This window comes from Dysidea avara, chromosome 5 (genome assembly GCF_963678975.1).
Source record: "Dysidea avara chromosome 5, odDysAvar1.4, whole genome shotgun sequence".
Lineage (NCBI taxonomy): Eukaryota > Metazoa > Porifera > Demospongiae > Dictyoceratida > Dysideidae > Dysidea > Dysidea avara.
In genome coordinates, this window is record NC_089276.1 from 32,894,472 (window position 1) to 32,913,958 (window position 19,487).

Sequence of the window (19,487 nt, forward strand, 5' to 3'; positions counted from 1 at the left end):
AACTAATTCTATTAGTTCATTCTATAACTAGAAATAGATTGTATAAACACTTACTGATATCCTGATCACCAAAAATCGCAGCAGTTTGAGTACTAGTGAAAATCGCTCTGAGCCAGATGACCAGGAAGTACAATATAACACTTAAAGCACCACCTATGCTTGTGTGTATGAAAAATACAGCACTCGAGGGGTGTCTTGAGGCAAATACAGCACTCGGCTTCACCTTATGCTGTATTAGCCTCTTGACATGCCACCTCATGCAGTATTTTTCGTAAACACGTGCGACGGTGCTTCAACTATAACATACAGTTAGTCTGTATGACTCTGTAGACTGTAGAGTAGCTAATCTGCATGCACACACATCATTCACAACAACAAAGTCAGTTGCTGTGTAGCTTCAATGTCTATATAGATTGTAAACCATGGGTTATCAACAGCATGAAGCCATGTTTACACAATGTGGTCAGACAATTATGGCACTCGGGAATAGTTTTAATTTTAATTAACACTAATATTGACTCCATCTAACTGGATAGTTAAAAAAACTGGAATCGAAACAGGAAACGAAATGAAACAAAATCAGCCTGCAGCCTAGTGGAGGATAATCACTATATTATGCACAGTAACACTATAATATATGCACGCACTTTAATTGATACCTGTTTGTGCATCAAGCAAGACTCCAGGTGGCAGATTTCTCTGCACAGTGCTTATCGATTATCAATTAGAGATATTAAATAAACACCTGCTCCCATCCGAAGGGTCTGGGGACTCTACAATAGAAAATTTCTGTGCTTGGGTAGGTGAGTGTTGATTGTCCCTTAACCATGTTCATAAGAGGTGTGAAGAGAGTAACAACTATTTGATCATTACAAACTAGTTTATGGCAATTAGCTGCAGTGGGTTGACGAGTCTGAAGCTATGCCTTAAAGCTATTCCGGCACACCGTACCTCTTATGAAAGTGGTCAAGGGACAATCGACACTAACCTACCCAAGCCATAGATACTATAGCTGTACCCGGGATTAGAAACGCCAGGTTAACACTGTACTTTAATCCTAAACGACCCGCACCCGCTGACTATTAACACATCCACAAGTGACGATGACAGTGTCCGTGACTTATCCATACGTATTCGAATGCCCGCCAAAAGGCTGTGTGGCTGTGTGCTCTTTCTCAGAGAGATTGTTGGGCGAAAGGGCTGTCAGCTGACCGATAGTGTTACTTGTGAGTTTGTACCACATTATATATAGTATAATACAGTGTAACTAAACACTTTTTGAATGAAATCTATGCTTGTGCATGAGCGATTCACGTACAGGGACAAGCTAGCAATTAAAATATTACCCTGTATCTCCCTACCACGACCATCTGAGAAGTTCATGCTAGAGATATGAGGTCTTATAGACTTTCACCACTGGGTCATTCCATGTCAAATCAATAAGGAATTTAGGCTCACCTCTCGGATTTTGACGAAACTTGGTGTGTTTATAGTACCTGTGGTACTTATCACTCATGCAAATTTTTAGCTCCATACATTCCATAGTTTCTGATTTATGACCACAAATATTATGAATATTTCATGAAAATTTGGTCCATCTCTAGTTATAAAATTGACTGCAACTTTGTTCTGTGTACATATTTTTAAACACAATTTTCACTGATGGAAGACTGTTGATTGACCTTTCCAGTGATCCCTAAATTATGGGATATCTACTTAATTATGGTTCAAAAGTACTTCATTGAAAACTTTAATCCTTTATATTTTGAAAAATGCTCTTGAAATTTTTCAAATTCTTTTGTGCATAATGATTGGGTCATAGTCTATGTTTGATAAAATTTTTGTGGTGGGACCACAATGGGCTCAAGAGATATAATGAATTATGATGTGGTATGCGGTGGAATTTGCAGGCTATTATTGCTGTATTGGAGTGTACACCTCCAATAACCACTCACAACAAGGCTATGCCAAGTTTGTCTTACAGAGTGAAGGTGTCTAGGTGCATTGCAACCTGTATTAGTGACCACCTGTATTGAAAGGCCACCTATATGCTGCAGTTAAATTATACTTCTTTAATGTATAGCATAAAAGCATCAACCCTTTCTAGCAAATCCCAAAATGGTCCTTATTAGACAGGTTGACTATAAATTATAGATCTGACCACCATGTGTCCCTAAACATCATGTAAATGTTGTACCATCTCTTCACAAGTACCTTCTTTATTAAGTTGAATCCCACTGTAGTGGATTTAGCCATATTTAAGTTCCGTATGTGGCTGCATAGATACATACAACAGAACTCCTCAGAAGGGATACCTTGATAACCAGGACACAAGTTTATACACTGTACTCCCACTCTAGCGGTGCACATACATTTGGACCAAGATACTTCTGTAGCTTCCGTAATATGAGCACTTTATTATAGTCCTAACAATGGAGGGGTTTTGCCATATACGTACATGCATTAATTGTACCTCAATGTGTGAAATTAATTACTACATTACTTTACATTCACGACCACTTTGAAGATCAAGTCATAAATTCATATATACACATACTCACATAGGAAGTAAACATGTTGACCACATATTTAACATTTACCTGTATTGATCTTCAAAAACGTGAACACAAATTACTTTGAAAAACATTAATTTTAGTAATTACAGTACTATAAATCACGCATTGAGGTGCAAGCAAGTGTTAATAATATAAAAACTCTTGGTACAAGTAATGCATCTACTATATACAGTGTAACTCTTCTATTCCCTGGACCATTGATAAAGTGTTCGTTTTTGAGAAACCACAGACTTGTCTTGGGTCCAAAATGTACGTAAAATTATAAAGTGAGATCATGAGGCTATCAAGGTACCCAGATATCCTTTTTGAGGAGGTCTGTTGTACTTATGCAACTATGTACGTAACTTGAATAGTGTAGAGTGGGGAACTAGTGTCCATTTGGTTCTACTTGGGGTACTTAGAGATAATGAGTTACTCTCTAGAATTCCTATGAATATAATTACATAAAAATAACAAGGAGAAAACATCCTGACCACCTGGTAGACTCCTGTAAGCGTTCGAGCGTAAATCGGATGGCTGCAGGTTCGAGGCTACCTAGGTCCAGTCATGGATTTTTCTCCTTTCTCCAACTTTTCAAACATATCTTAAGTAGCTAAAGTCTTTGAGCAGGCTGTAGGACCAGGTGTCCTACAGACCTTCAGCACTTGTGCTGTAAAGCATTAATAAATAAATAAATAAATATGTATGTAAGTGCACTACGACGAGATTTTACTTAATAAATAAGGTATAACTAAAGAGATGGTACAACATTAATGTGTTTATGGACGAATGATGATCTCATTTATAATCAACCTGTCTAATAAGGACCATTTTTGGATTTGCTAGAAAAGATTAATGCTTTGGTGCTATACATTAAGATCAAATTAAAGTATAAATTAGCTGCAGTTTATAGATGGTCTTTCAATACAGGTGGTCATTAATACAGGTTTCAATGTACCTAGACACCTTCACTCTGTAAGACAAACTTGGCATGGCCTTGTTGTGAGTGGTTATTGGAGGTGTACACTCCAATACAGCAATAATAGACTGCAAATTCCTCCATATACCACAACATAATTCATTATATCTCTTGAGCCCATTGTGGTCCCACCACAAAAATTTTATCAAACATAGACTATGACCCAATCATTATTCACAAAAGAATGTGAAAAATTTCAAGCAGCATTTTTCAAAATATAAAGGATTAAAGTTTTCAATGAAGTACTTTTGAACCATAATTAAGTAGATATCCCATAATTTAGGGATCACTGGAAAGGTCAATCAACAGTCTTCCATCAGTGAAAACTGTGTTTAAAAATGTGACTGGGCCTGCGATAATAGGGCATGTGGGCACATGATTTTTGCCTACTTTTTCACACTTTCATCGCTCATAATTTTTTGAACCATTATGTTATGGCGTTACAATTTTCAGCTCTTAGTAAACGTTTAATTGGCATCATGATGCTAGGTACAGAATGGAAATATACTTTTCCAGTACTGAGATATGACCTGTAGAGTGATGGGGTGTAGTTTGTGCCCACATGCCCTGCTTTTGCAGGCCTGGTCACAAATATTTACACAGTACAAAGTTGCAGTTGATTTTGTAACCAGAGATGGACCAAATTTTCATGAAATATTCAAAATATTTGTGGTCATAAATCAGAAACTATGGAATGTATGGAGCTAAAAGTTTGCATGAGTGATAAGCACAACAGGTACTACAAACACACCAAGTTTCGTCAAAATCCGAGAGGTGAGCCTAAATTCCTTGTTGATTTGACATGGAATGACCCCACTAGAAGAACACCGTTTAGCTTTCCCAGGACATGTGATGTTTGCAATGCAACTCAATTCTCGTGTTGAAAATGTCCTTTCTTTGTGTACCTATCCTGCACTCAGGTTAACAGATAGTAAGTGATTCTTGCTATTTTATTTAAGGGTACTAGTTTGGGTAATGGAATAATTCATTGTTATCGGCCAAAGATGTTGTGCTAGCCTAGTATTTAGGCTTGAAAGTTGCATACAGCATTAGTTCATGCTATTTTATGGATGTTTTGTGTGTTAATGTTAATGCATGCTGCAAGTACAATAGCTGACTTTGCAATTAGTTTGCTAACATGTAAAGACTGTATTTTACAGAGATTACTATGGTGAGAAAATTGAAATTTGATGTTAGGAAACATTCATCTCAAAAGGACAGCGGGAAGACCAGATTTACTGCAAGTGATGTCAAGGCTTTGACACAACCCACCTCTACCATGGTGAATGCTGAGACCCAGACTGATAGCCAGTGGTTTGTTGATAGCAAAGAAGTGCAAACAGAAGATTGCACCAATGCCACTGTTACAATTGGTACACAGACTGAGCCAGATGTTGTCTTGCAAGCACCCCAAAATAATTTGACGAACCAAGAAGTAAGAGCTGTAAATGATGAAAGCATGAAGTGCTGTGAGGGAATAGTTGGTGAGAAATATGCTTCAGTGATTGCAAAACATAATGGTTTGTTCAAAGATGCTACAAGTAAGCATAGATTAGGTACGGCTATAGTATCTATGAGGTAAGCAATGAACCATGCTGTGTGTTGTGCCAATTAAAATAATATTTTTATGACCTTAGGGAAAGTGGTCAGCTATGTTGAGAGGAATGGTGGAATACATCATGTAGATTGTTTGAAGTACATTCCACTGGAGTCACACTCAAGATTATGTTCAAAGTGCAGCACATTCCGTGAAAATGTATTGCGTGGTAGGCTAGCACGGTATCTCCAAGAGGACAGTTGTCAGTCTGTGGAGGCTAACAGTCATACCAACTTCCTGTGCCTTACCCCATCTAAGAAGTGTGAGAGGATGAAGAACATGGCTGCTGTGATTCACACTAAGGAACAACAGATTGCCCGCCTCAGTGGAAGGATTAACAAGCTGGTAGCTAACCAAGGAATTATGGTTGACCAAGACACCAATAACGATTTAGTGTCTATGATGAAGGAATGTGGTGAAGCTGTTCAAAAGGATAAGACTAATCTTTTCATGAAAATGTTTTGGGACCAACAGTTAAAAGCAGCTTCTTTGGGGTCAACTCGCCAGATTTGCTGGCACCCAGCAATTATTAGATGGTGCTTGTATTTACATCACCGTTCCAGTGGGTGTTACAAAACACTAAGAAATTCTGGTGTGTTTTACTTGCTAACTGAGAGAACTCTGCAAGATTACCAACACTTTTTACCATTGACTACTGGTTTTTCTAAGTCTTTAGATGAACAGCTGTTACATCAAGTTAACAGCCAAAAGCCAGAACATCTGGCTAAGTATGTCGGTATTGTTCTGGATGAAATATATGTAAAAGAGTCCCTGGTGTATGACAAGCACACCAGATCCCTGACTGGATACTCTGACATAGGTGAAGTGAATAATTTGTTTACAGAGCTAGAACAGGATAAAAAAGGCTCACTTTCAGATGGCCTCTTGCCAAATCTGTTCTGGAATTTATGGTCAGGGGCTCTTCACCAGCTTGAAGTTTCCCTATGTGCATTTTCCCACTACAAGCACAACAGGAGCAGAGCTATTCCCAATTCTCCGGAAAGTCATTTCAAGGCTTGCTAGGCTTGGTTTGCAGATACTGACTGTCACCTGTGATGGTGCAAGTGAAAACCAACTACTGTTTAGCTTACATGACGAGAACAATGACAAGACGGCATATAAAATCAAAAATGTCTATTCCAGTGAAGGCCACTCAATCTTTTTCATATCGGACCCAAGCCATTTATTCGAAATTGTTTTTCAAGAGGGAAATTGTGGGTATGTATTGCAAATGTTTTGCTTTAATAGTATGTATGCACTTCATTTTATTTCTACTGGTACATATACTACATGATTTATAGCAATTATTTTTTATGCAGTGTAATGGACAGAATATTGACTGGCAGCTACTCATTGAGCTGTACAAGGCTAATGCTGGACAAGTCAGTGAGACACCAGGGATCTCCATTGTTCATAAACTCAAGTATGAACACCTTCATCTTACTAATTTTTCAAAGATGCGGGTGGATTTAGCTGTTCAGGTAAATGTTGTGTTTGCAAGTGCAAGTATGTAATTTTTGTGCTACTGTAGATTTTGTCAGAGTCAGTGGCAGTTGCACTAGATCTCAAGTTTGGTGAAGCAGTCTGTGAGACAGTCAAATTTATACGGCACATGGATCACTTTTTCGACTGCTTCAATGTATCATCTTTCACAAAGGGAAAGGAGAAACGGAAGTGTTTTTTATCTCCGTATCGCAAGGAGAATGATTTCCAGATGGAGGTAGGTGGTGGTGAATGTGTTTCTGTATACAGTATTCTGGCAACCATAAAAAAGTATGTCCAATGGTCACATACATTGTTTCTGCTTTACCTACAATAATTATTCGATATGTGCTTACAGTTTTCTATTTTAGTTATTGAAGGACCTTGTATGTTATTTGGACCAGTGGAAAGCTTCAGTTGAGGGCAGGCCAGGCTTTGATGATGACCAGAAGCAATGAATGTTGTTAAGTGCTACAACTGAAAATGGTATTAGAATCACAGATGTGTGTGTGTGTATATTATAACGCTTATACTGTGATTAAAATTAATTGTAGTGAAATCTGTTTTGGAACTGGTACCATTTCTACTAAGCATCAATGGAGTGAATGTATTTTTAAGCGAAAAAGTCAGCCAGGACTCTGTAGAAAAGTACTTTTCTATGATATGACAACATGGTAGAGCCAATGAGAACTCAACCATCGCCCAAGTTCTAAAGAATGCACAGAATATACGAGTGATAAACTCGATTTGGATAGATGAGATTACTGGAAACTGTCGTGGATGCAAGAGGAAATCATATGACTTGGAATCTGTGAATCTTCATGATTTGAACAAGCCTTTGCCAAAGAGACACAGGCATCGCTCATTGTAAATACAATAGTAATGTAGCCCATAATTTTGGTTTCAATGTATTTCAACAAATATTTACTTGCTTATTCAGTAAAGTAATATTTACTTATTCATTAATGTATTTCAACAAACATTTACTTATTTATCACAATACAACTTTGTTCTCAAAGACTTGAACTTTCCGGTGCCTTTTATGTTCTCTTGCTTGTACATCTCCATTAGGGATGACGTAAAGGAAAATCTGCAAATTGTGACCCACTTATTAACTATATGCTGAAGGAACCCTGCATTTTCATCTCTTTCAAATCCTGCAATGCACCAATGGAACAAGACATTGTCATCATTTACTACCATGTTTGTGAGATAGCTTTTGTAACTGTCATCCATTTTGAGGCTTCCTTAATGGTCAAGTAGCGCCGCACACAACATTCAATAGCCAGAAATATCTGATATGCCTCAGGTGTTATCTTCACTAAGCCACCCCTGTCTATGGCATTCGTCCAAGCAGCTGATGGTGGACTGTTCTCATCTGACACACCAGTACAGATCATTTCATTTAAGAGTGGCTTAAAATGCTTAAAATCAGAGCAGTCAGGGTGGGCCTTCAACTTCTTTACTACATATCCACTGATGTATCGGATGGCGTTCTCCTCCTCAAAGTTTAGGTCAGGACCGAGGGGTCACCAACTCATGAAAAAGGGGTACGGATTTCAAAATCAAGGCATAACTATAAAATGAAACTCTACAAAACCAGGAGCAACTCGCAGCTGAAGCCCTATAAACCTGGAAACAAGGCCAATCATTCTGGGGAAATACTATGTGAAACCCCACAAAACCAGGAGCATCTGTATGCTTAAGTTGCCTTTGTAGTTGGTGCGTTGCTAAATTTATGAAGTTTTGCTAAGTTTGTAGTTTGCTAAGTAAATCCAAAGCAGAGCGGAACATCGGATTTCATTCTTACTTTTGTGCAGGAGCAGTTTGCATGGATTCCCCTGGTTTTGTTTGGCTTCTTCCCCACAGCTCCTGGTTTTGTTTGGTTTCCACAACTCACTTAATACAAATCCGAAGCGGAGCGGAACATCGGATTTCATGGCACTTGTGCAGGAGCAGTTTGCATGGATTCTCCTGGTTTTGTGTGGCTTCTTTCCCACAGCTCCTGCTTTTGTTTGGCTTCCACAACTCGCTTAATACAAATACGAAACGGAGCGGAACATCGGATTTTATTCTTACTTTTGAACAGTTTTCATGGATTCTCCCCTGGTTTGTGGAGCTTCTTTTCCACAACTCCTGGTTTTGTTTGGCTTCCACAAACTCGCTTAATACAAATCCAAAACGGAGCGGAACATCGGATTTCATTCTTAATTTGATTCTCTCCTGGTTTTGTGCGGCTTCCACAACTTGATTATACAAATCTGAAGCGGAGCGGAACATCAGATTTCATCCTTACTTTTGTGCAGGAGCAGTTGAGTATAAGCTACGGTACCAGAACGAGTATAGAATCAGAATCACGATAACAACATAAGATTTCATATTTCAGGCAGGATTTCACTGAAGGTGGACGAGATTTCGAAGCAGTTGGTGACCCCTCGGTCAGGGCTGTCAATATCTTCAGTTTCCACACTAGTAGCTTCAGAGTCCAGGACTGTTCTCAACTTTTTCTGCAGCAAATTATCAAAAAGTTCATCAGTAAAATGCTGATAGAAAACAGGTTGGTTATCCAAGTGACTGACTGTTAAAAAATCTCGCCACCTCTTTAATAGTGAAGTCACCAGAAATTGTCAGTAGGTTAAACTTCCTCCACAGCCTCTCCTGGTTCAATTCGTTAGGTTTGCCTCTTTTATGAGCAGCAATGATAATGGAGTTCAGTACTGCCACAAGCCAGTGGGGAAATTCCAAAGCTGCCTCAGTGGGTAGAGAACTATAACACTTGGCCATTTTTTGGCCATTTCTAAACACGTCTTGTTTCCCTGGGTGGGTAGTGTCAGACTATCGTCCGCTAAAATACCACCAAGAAAACCTCTTATCAACCTAGTTTCTTCACTAACAGGTCGCTGAGCTGCTCCAACATTTCCTTCAGCCATACTGAACGTGGCCGCACTGCCTGGTTAAAACAATCATCTGAAGGCTGGCGAGTGCCTAGCGGGTGTGAAGTGATTGTGTTAACTTGATGTGGCAGTTTCTAATCCCAGGTACGGCTATATTATCTATGCACAAACACAGAGCTTTTCTATTGTAGAGTCCCCAGACCCTTCGGATAGGAGCAGTCGTTTATATCTAATCGCCGAGTCGATAGCTAAGATGGGGATAGTAAAACGTATTATTTAGGGAGGCGCTTAAACATTCATTACTGAGGTTTTGTCCGCAACACAGCCCTACCCACTTTGTTGAGCACACGCATATTATCGGCCCGTCATGGCCATATAGACTCTATTGATCGCCGGCCTGTCATTAGTAGTCTCGCGTAGCCAGGCTCTTTTCTTTCTTTTGTGTGCAGGTGGGAAAGAAAAGGGTCTGGTGAACATAGTATAGCATCGTCGTAGGGCTATCCCGAGATTGTGGGGATTCTACTGCGCAGCTTCCGGATTGTTTGTGGATGCAAATGACGGGATCTGCTGCATTTGCGTCCTGTTGCCATAGATATTTCAGTAGTAGCTATGGTAACAGGATGCAAATGACACAAATTACATCATTCATGCCAATCAACAATCCGGAAGCTGCGCAGTAGAATCCCCACAATCTCGGGATAGCCCAACGACGATGCTATACTATTTTCACCAGATCCTTTTCTTTCCCGCCCCCACACAAAAGAAAGAAAAGGGTCTGGCTACACGAGACTATGTCATTATAGTTCAATAAACAGCTATAGCTAGCTGCTGTATATAAGGCCACTCCAAATAAATTCTCTGTTTCCCGTCCTGGGCTCAAGCATATTTGCATGCGGGCAGGCAGTCCATTTCCATTATAAGATTCTGAGCGGCACAACTATAAAAAGCTGCATAAAAGCATGCTTAAGCTTGTCCTTTCCTTTAAAAGTTGCAAATACACACAAACGTGAAGTTTATGCCAACTTGATAGCACTGATGACACGTGAGCTGACATTGTTTCAAGATGGCTTTTACTGAGCCTGTCAGTATGCAAGAATAACCGGAAAAATAATGGAAGAATACGGAATAATGGAATATTTAGAGCTGACATTAACCAGATGCGGGCGGTGGACGGGAAACAGAGAATTTATTTGGAGTGGCCTAAGGTTGATACAGTCTTTAATACTATCTGCCAACATTTCAACTGTACACAACCACATGAGGAGAGCCACTTACCGCCGGGATCCTTGTTTTCTTCGGCCATTTAAACTGCCGTTAATCCACTGACTGTATAAGTCTTGTGTCACAAACTTTCAGAGACCGAACAGGCCCTGCCTTCTGTGTACACCCTCCAGTGCCTAACTGGTAAAGTAGATATTGACAACCAATCTCGTTATGTACAGACTTGCTCAACCACAAAATTACGAAATACAGGAAACTGGGTTGTCACGTGATCACCGCACAAGCTGTTTTGTGGTCAACAAATTTTCTGCGTAACAATGACGATTGAGTGACCTTTATTTAAAGATTTTTTTACAGTGGAGTGGATATGTATAACTCAAGCTACCCTATATCTTGGCTTCTGCTTCATGGAAGGTATTATAAAACTCAAGTTGTGTGGCTATGCTAACTAACTGAGTAGTGAGAGAGTAATAAGTAGTCGGTATAGTGTACTGGTAGTCAGAGGAGGGCGGTCACGTTCACGTGATGCGCATTAAAACATACAGGATATTTATTTTGTAGCTGAAAACACGAAACAAACATACCAATTTAAAGAACATCCGATAAAGTACTCATCTGGTCGATAAACCCCTTTCAACCCATATGGTTTTGTGATGAAATTCGGTGAAATTTTAATAATTACCATTCTAGCGCACGTGACCAATAGAATGGATGACCGCAAAGAAGACGAGGATTGCGCGAGAAGCGAGCCTAAAGAAAATACGCCTAAAAATGCAGTTTCCAAGCGTCCGAGAGGCTCACCAACCATGCACACCCCACACCGTGAGCAGAAGAGAGTTTCTATGCGGGAATCTATGGCATCAAATGGAACAGCAAGAGGTATTCTTGAACCAATACGATTAAGTATGAACGATGCAAGTGGTAATGTAAAAGAAAAGTGGTCCAACGATGAACTGAAGGCTCTCATCGAATTTATACTGTTCCACCCGTCTGGTGAGTGATGGCCGTCTCATAAGCAGGCAGTCTTTTGGAACAGAGCTGGGGAGTTTGTGAAAGAAAGATCAGGAAGCTCTCTTTGTAGAAGTGGTATGGTCTGGTGTGTATCTTGTTTTTCCCTATAATTGTATTGTTGTAGCAAGTGCATGTCGATCTATAGTGGTCGGGTGCCTGATGAAGCAATACAAGATGCCAAAAGAAGCTGAAGTTGCCTATTTTGGACGTCAGCCATCATCTCATCCATCATCTCATCCCACCCAGTCCTTTAGTACTCAGACAGATTCATCAGATCCATCAGCAATTTTACATCTTTTCAAGCTGTTGCCATTGGACTCGCAATTGCAACTGCTTTCTAGTTTATTTTCAAGTTTTGTTTCCTCAAAGTTCAGTGTTTCTGTGCCTGATGGCTATCTGGAGTACAGTGCAAATGCAATGGCTAATCTGAGGAATAATTCCCGTAGCAATGTTCTGTACAACCTTGCCAAGGGTTTGGGTGCATTAAGAGCAGATGGCAGCGACTCTAGGTTTCCTGTTAAAAGGATGCCTATGGGGTTAATAGAGTATTTAGCTAGCTTCTTTTCTTGTGACAATTTGCAGTCGGTTAGTACATACGTAAATATGTGTCTGTACATTCAAATAGTAACTTTTGCAGGTTTCCTGTCCAGCAGATTATCGTTTGTGGCAACAAACTATGTATTGCCATTTCGGTCAGAAATGGGTTAGACTGCATTCTGGGCCCACTTGGGGAGTGGCACATTCTGTCCAGGGTCAGGAAAGCTGGCAGTTAAGTGTACACAAGAGGTGCACGATGGAGGTACACTTTTCTGAATACATAGCTTAAAATATTATGTCTGCTTTATTTTAGGCTCTGGTAAATGTACCAGGAAATTCAGAGAGAACTTTGAGAAGGGATTTTGCTGTAAGTGGGATTACTATTACATCTGATATTCAAGTTAATATTATAAAAATATGGTTGTATATTATTGCTTGATATTATTGAATAGGTAACTGTCATCGAAGAAGCAGCCAAATCTCATCCTAATTCATGGTGGTGGCTTAAAGCTGATGGGTGCGATCTTAATAAAGGCTTGAAGGAATCAGCCAGATTGCAATGGAGTGGAGATGTAGATCTGAACGATGGTAATCTGAAGAAACAGTATGAGAAATACAGAACTAGACTGGAAGTTGCTGCAAAGGTTGGTCTGAAAGGAGGAAAACAAGGTGCCTTAAAAGATCTTGAAGTAGCAAAGAGTTAAATATCAAAAGATCTACAATTTGTAACATCAGGTTCGAGGAAACTTGTAGAATGCACCTTATCACTCATTGTACTATTTAGAGTTGTCTCAAGCTAACACTTCATACTCAGAGAAGGTGCAACAAGACGTAAACAGGCAAAGGGATATGGTTAGCCTAGCATGGAAAATTAAAGAGCTCAGCGAGTTAAATGAGCAGGGCAGAAGCTTGAATTCAGCTATTAGTATTCTCGCTGCAAAGCTTACTGGAGAGTGCAGGTGGATTGAAGACAATATTCCCAGTAAACTGAAGGAAATTCGTGTGCAGCTGGCTGTGTTTGTCAAAGGTGTCACTCGGCATCAACATACCCCTGCAACACATGTGCTAGTGTTTATGATTAGCAACGAAGAGAGGGACAAGAAGCCGTATGCACTACCTGTCCAGTGTGTACCTTATAAGGGTGTCTCAGACTCAATGGTTCGCCAGCTTGCAAACAAGATCATACATGAAATGAGTGCTAGAAAAATGAACGTTGCAGGTATTTGCTCGTTACCCATTAATATGAATATGTACAATGATTCCTGCAGGCTTCACTACAGATGGAGAATGGAATTCCCTTCGAACAAAAGGGAATACGAGACCATTGTCTATTTTTCAGATCCGCAGTAATGCTCGTGCAAAGTATGCCAACATGAAGTCTGCCAAGTTGATTGGAATGCTGTCCCCCTTCAGTAAGCTGATTATTTGTGTACTGATGTTCATGTTTTGTGATAGCTGATAGTAATGGAAATGTTAAAGCTGAGGTGCCAAACTCTGCTGTGGATCTTGTTTGCTACGTGAAATTCTATCCTGGAATAGACAAGGTGCATCAGTTGATGATGTGATTGAACGATTAAGAGTTCGCACAGTGCCATCTGGATATACTACTCACAACTGGATTATTGGTTAGATAAATGCTTTGCATCAGAGTTTTAAGTTGTAATTTACTAGGAAAAGATGAAAGCACCTTAGATAAACTTCGTTCGTTCTATCGTGGCCCAGCTTGAATACAAGCACCAAGTGAACACTTGGCATGCCAAGGGTGTACCCTTCAAGAAGCATTTGCATGTTCCAGAAACTCATCCTGAAACTGGAAAACCTTTTTGTGAACGTGAGGATGAAGGGCATATCTTTAAGGTATGCAGCCAAAGTACTGTACTCTGGTAGTATGAATTTTTGTTGCTGTTGAATAACTAGCGTATTGGTCAGAGTTTGAGAAAAGGTGGCCCAAGAGAGATAAAGCTAGAGAGGTTTGAAGAAGCACTACATGACCCTACTGCAAGATTAACATACTCAGCTCTTTCTGGTGTGTATATACTGTTGGAAGTATATTTTGTGACGGGTAGGTTTGCAGGTGTCCGAAAACAGTCGGTGGAGGATGTTGAGCAGTTGTTTAATCAATCCTTGGTAGCATGGATGGACAAGAAGGGATATGATTTTGAGGCTAGGCATCTTTCAGTTATTCGCAATTGGAGGTGTGCATGCGATGAGAGAGGTCTACCCAGTGTACTTCGTAGCCAGTTCAATGATAATTTCATTGAATATATTTTGGATGAACTAATGCCTTGGCATGCAGATGAAGGACTAGATGATTTTAGTCTCTTAGAAGTTAACCAGTAAGTTTGAATTTGTTTGACTGAAGAGTATACTATATGTATGCTTTTGTATAGAAGCATTGATCGAGTAAGGGGTTTCAGCCGGGAGACAGTGGTGGCACTTGTAGCAAACATTGAGACCAGGAAATGGCGGCATCGCTTCAATATTGAAAATGGTATACCACAGGAGCATCCTCGAGCGAGTACCACAGATGATGTGGAATGCTTTTTTAGTGTACTAAGAGACACTGTTGGTAAAGATTTCACTTTAAAAGAGGTACAGTAATATTTTGTGTGTTGTTGAGCATCATATATAATTTTATTCCAGGTTTTCTATGGTTGGAGGAAGGTGACCCATGAGTTTCTCAAAAGGCTAGACCCTGATCTACCCTTTTATTATCACACTTCCACTCATACACGATTTCATGAAGGAGTCACGCCTGAATTTGATACAAAGCCAACCAAAAAAGCTCAACAGAAACGTATTCCAAGATATGAGCTATTAGGTACCAATGACCGGATCACAATGGCTGTTCGTGGTGCAACATCAATACGCACCAAGTTTCATAACATCCCATTAGAACTCCCCCCACCACCAGGAATACCTACTTATAATTTAGTTGCTATTGAACATTCATATTGTAATCCAGCTAACTAATGAACTAACAACAAATCATACATTAAGCTAAAGTACTACGACTACATATAACATTGTGTGACCACTCTCCACTTCTTGTAATTTTGATCCCTGCATACCATCCTGGATGCTTGAAGTACAACATGCGTTTGATGCAGTCAAATTGAACATTTAAAATACAGCAATCATCCATGGCCTTGTGAACCTCATCACGTATTTCCTGCACCACGTAACCAATCCGTTCCCATGTATCATTTATGTTGACCACAAAAGCTATTGCTTTAGCATCAACTGGATTACTTGTTTCCTTAAGCAATTTCACTGGTACAGCTATTCCCTCACTTCTTTTCTTATTAGCTAAGGCAAGCGTCTCTTGGTACACGTGTTCTTTTGTACTGCCAATGCATTTAAATATCACTGAATGTGTGATGGCTTGTATAGCATTGCTACTGTCATCATCAGATTCATCAGTAACGTCTTCAATTTCACCTGAAGCTTTTGAGCTAGTCTTGTCTTCATTACTTGAATTTTCATCAAGCCAAGTCCAGTTCCACATTACAAACACTTGATCATCATTGTACAGTTGGCAGTTGTCGATGTTTGCAGATCTTTCAAACTCTTTTCCCTACAGAGAACAGTATATCTGTTTGTACATTGAATAAATCATATGAGATAGCCATCATTATTATAAATGAGAAAACACAATAAGTAGAATAAATGTGTGACCTTGGTCTACATAACAAGCATAAATTTATTTAAGAGTGAAAATACCTCAATTAGAAAGGCGTTTTCATAACTGAAGATGATCTTCGCAACTGCTGGCAAAGGTTTGTCCAACATGTCGCATCGTCTCGCAAAACCGTCGAAAACGTTTATTTTCCCTTCAGACTCCTCCATTTGTAACTTCACTTGCTGTAACGTAGCCTTAAAAACAGGGAAACTAGGAACTGTGTACAAAAATGTATCGCCCTTCGCCAAGACGGTGATTTCAACATCCATACCACCAGCATCATCGGTTTCGTCCATTTTTTGGTGACACGTTACAGTATTTAAAATATGCAATTAAAGCAAAAAAAATTTGCTGCACTTAAATCGTGTCCGCCCTCCTCTGACTGGTAGTTGTGTATGCCAAGTAGTACTTTCATTACATGGATTCTAAGTAGTGATTGAGCCTTGAGCTAATAATGTATGGCATTGTCATCAGGTGGTTACAAATCAACCAAGCTTACCAACCAATGCCTGTAACCTTTACCGGTTATCTGCACATGGGACAATGTTGGGATTTGAACTTTGATTAGTACAAATGCCTGCTTTGTGCTGTTGCCGTATAGTATAGGTGAAGTGACATAGCCAACCTGACCGATTAGAACATTGGCTTGGTAATTGCAGGTTCCAGGTTCGATGCCCCCCCCCCCCCACTCCAACTGTAAGTTGTAGTTTCCTTGAGCAAGAGACCTACCTACTATGACTGTATAACTGGGACTTGGGGAAGCTAGTGTCACTTAGTGGTGTTGGGGTTAGGAGTTCCATGGGCATTTACCGGTTGCTTGCAAAATGTAAAAACAAAATCATGTGCACATTTAACTTGAAGAATTTCTGATGAAAATTTGTGTTCTGCCTATCATATGACAATCAGAATACTTATACATCATGTTTTGCTGGCAAACTGTTAACTACAATCCTTGCTATATAGTTCAAGATATTCGTATCACAGGTTACGTGTTTGATCATGTATTTGTTTTTATACATTTATGCAAAATTGGTAAAAGCGTGTTCAGTGTCCCAGATGATTGAATTTCATGGCTTGTGTTATACTCTTCTTGACGCTTTCCACGAGCTCTGTACAATGTTCTTCATTTCATTGTTTAATAGCAGTGTTACACACAGAATGTTTGGAAATTATGCCTGGTATTCATTTGATACCTGGCATTTGTTTAGTTGAACAATTACTTGTATCCTCCCTATTGTGTTGTGCCTTATACTGATTGTTTGTTTTATTTTGCAGAGTATTAAAACAAGATGTCAGAGAATTCACCAGTTTGAACAATCCTGATGTAAGTGTATTATTTGTTTAATATAGACCATGTCCAGTCTTTGGACATGGTTTTATAAAAAAATTGAAAGTGTTGATCGTACACGATATTACCATCCTAAAGTATCACAAGAACACTATAGTAATAGTCTTAACGTTCCCTTCATTATGAGTATTTAATATTTTTCCAACATGTAATGCTGTAGATTTTGCTTTCAAATTAATGGTGACCACATCCTCAGTAGCAGGTGGCTAGTTTCCAACCCCTAGTATGTGGGGGCTTAAATTAAGCTCCTTACTAAAGTCACCTCCATATAAATTGCAATCACTGGGTATTTGTTGTGTGTGTAATCTTATTTAATTTTTGGCGATGTAAAACTACTACTACCTAGGAACATGCGTTTACTGCTTAATTTGGTGCAGTCATAAATGGAACTACCTGTTATAACTTTGGTTGTGAATTGTCACATTTGTACATTGGTGTGCTTTAATGTACATTGACATGGGTGTAAATGAGCGATACTTGTATGATTTATCTGTTCACAACCTATAACAAAGTCCAATTCATAATTTGTAGCGAGAGTATATAATAGAAACCAAGAGTACTGAACGGGTGTATACCCATGATAAATGATTGCGTGAAGTAACATGGATATTTCAGTAATTGTTCATTATAGTGCCTTAAGGGTTACCGTATTTAGCCCAATTCGGCCAGTGGAAACATGATAGCATTAAAGGGGAAATGGCTAATGTTAAAATTCTGGAATCGCTAACTGGATCCCTGAAGGTGTGGCAACACTCTCATTTGTTCAACCATTGTTTTAGCAAACTGGGGGTCCTTACTACACTTTCCTTGTACAATAACTGTTGAATACTTGGTTGAATAACACAGAAAACTGGCGAACAAAGGCCCGTTGCCACATACACATTTCAAATTACCATTTCACATAAATGAACAATTACTGAAATATCCATGTTATTATATGCGATCATTAATCACAGGCTAATATACCGTACTACACTCTTGGTTTCTATTATATACTGTACTCTTTTTGTAGCTAGCATATAATATATTAAACATCCATTACTCATTGCAAGGAGTGTTTCGAGTTACCTTAGACAGGGACTATGGTGTTTATCATTAGTTTCCAACAATTAAACATGTTGACTGGAGGGTCTGGTTCACAAAATCACCTACATATTGTGTGATTTTTAGTTTAGAGAAGCAACTGCTTTCACAAGTAGTGAATGTTCTTCTTCATATTACTGTAGGTGCTAGTGGCACAGAGATGCCTGTATTGTTGGGATGACATGTAAAGTCCTCAAGATACCACTGAGGTAAGTCTATTGTCACAAAGTTGTAGTGATGTACGTATATACCATATAGACAATCAAATCATCAATCAAACATCATCACTTGTTCAGTTCATTCAGTACAGGCTAGTAAGGATGATGTATGTAGATTGACATCTCCTGCTAAAATTCTCACTCGAAATTTACTTGGCTGCACTGGGTAGGCAAAATCTAGCCCAAATATGCTTTCAGAGTGATCTGAAATGCTTCTGAGAAGTTATTAAATCTTAAATTTGCATTGACTAAAAGATGGCTTCAGCCAAACACAACTTAAGGCTCAGTTTCTTCACTGTTAGATATTATTTGGGCCTAAAATGGGCTTATGCCAACCATCACAGCTGCAAGATTATGTGCATTGTCAAATTACCTTTTATCTAATTCCTTACTCCACTGATCTAGAAGTGTCAATTTGTGGGTTTGTGGTGGCTTCCCTTGCTGATTTGATTGTCTTCTGTGATCCCTACCAAAACTTTAGCTTCTGTCCCTACTCAACTGTAAGTTTCTTAACTCCTCTTTTACATTCCGTACAGGTATCTACTGTTCGAAGGAGCTACTGCATGCTGTCTACACTGAAGGTTATGGGAAGACACAACACACAATTAGTTTATAGTATACATTCTAATTGCCTACTGTTTGTCACTTTAGAAAATGAGTTGTGGATGTTATTACTTGTTCACACCCGTTGCATGTTGTAAAGTAGGTCCGCTTTGCTGTAATGATTCTTAACTTGCTGAATTTCAATATGCAAATTTATCACCTCAAAAATTTCCTGTTGCACTCTCACTATGACAACTTAAAATCATTGGATCAGAGTTTTACCTTCAACTTTTCCTTTAAATATTAAGATTTTATCCATTGATATGCTACATCCAAG

At 39.2% G+C, this 19,487-nt stretch overlaps 2 protein-coding genes and 1 long non-coding RNA gene across 10 annotated transcripts in view; 1 reads left to right on the forward strand and 2 right to left on the reverse strand.

The window, feature by feature from the left end:
* LOC136255958 (uncharacterized) overlaps positions 1-10,940 on the reverse strand; it is a 46,847-nt gene extending 35,907 nt beyond the window's left edge. The window contains exon 1 of the long non-coding RNA XR_010701236.1: positions 10,783-10,940. This is a non-coding gene — a long non-coding RNA (uncharacterized lncRNA). The remainder of the gene's footprint in view (positions 1-10,782) is intronic.
* A 271-nt stretch (positions 10,941-11,211) lies between these two features.
* Positions 11,212-19,278, forward strand: LOC136255946 (uncharacterized). 8 transcript variants are annotated; one of them, XM_066048865.1, is made up of 15 exons: positions 11,224-12,324; positions 12,377-12,538; positions 12,590-12,676; positions 12,729-13,011; positions 13,061-13,495; positions 13,545-13,688; positions 13,732-13,901; positions 13,948-14,133; positions 14,194-14,302; positions 14,351-14,612; positions 14,667-14,868; positions 14,920-17,282; positions 18,533-18,598; positions 18,648-18,703; positions 19,144-19,278. In XM_066048865.1, the coding sequence occupies exons 10-12, from the start codon at positions 14,413-14,415 to the stop codon at positions 15,247-15,249; spliced, it is 732 nt and encodes a 243-aa protein (XP_065904937.1). In that variant the 5' UTR covers positions 11,224-12,324; positions 12,377-12,538; positions 12,590-12,676; positions 12,729-13,011; positions 13,061-13,495; positions 13,545-13,688; positions 13,732-13,901; positions 13,948-14,133; positions 14,194-14,302; positions 14,351-14,412; the 3' UTR covers positions 15,250-17,282; positions 18,533-18,598; positions 18,648-18,703; positions 19,144-19,278. The 8 variants fall into 8 exon arrangements, with proteins under 8 accessions (XP_065904934.1, XP_065904932.1, XP_065904931.1 ...); XM_066048866.1 differs by having other exon boundaries at positions 18,648-18,699; XM_066048863.1 differs by lacking the exon at positions 18,648-18,703.
* On the reverse strand, positions 15,218-16,291 carry LOC136255948 (uncharacterized). Its single transcript, XM_066048867.1, has 2 exons — positions 16,000-16,291; positions 15,218-15,853 (listed from the first exon to the last, which is right to left on the reverse strand). Exons 1-2 carry the CDS (start codon positions 16,252-16,254, stop codon positions 15,272-15,274), a joined length of 837 nt encoding a protein of 278 aa, XP_065904939.1. The 5' UTR covers positions 16,255-16,291; the 3' UTR covers positions 15,218-15,271.
* Positions 19,279-19,487: the final 209 nt, after the last annotated feature.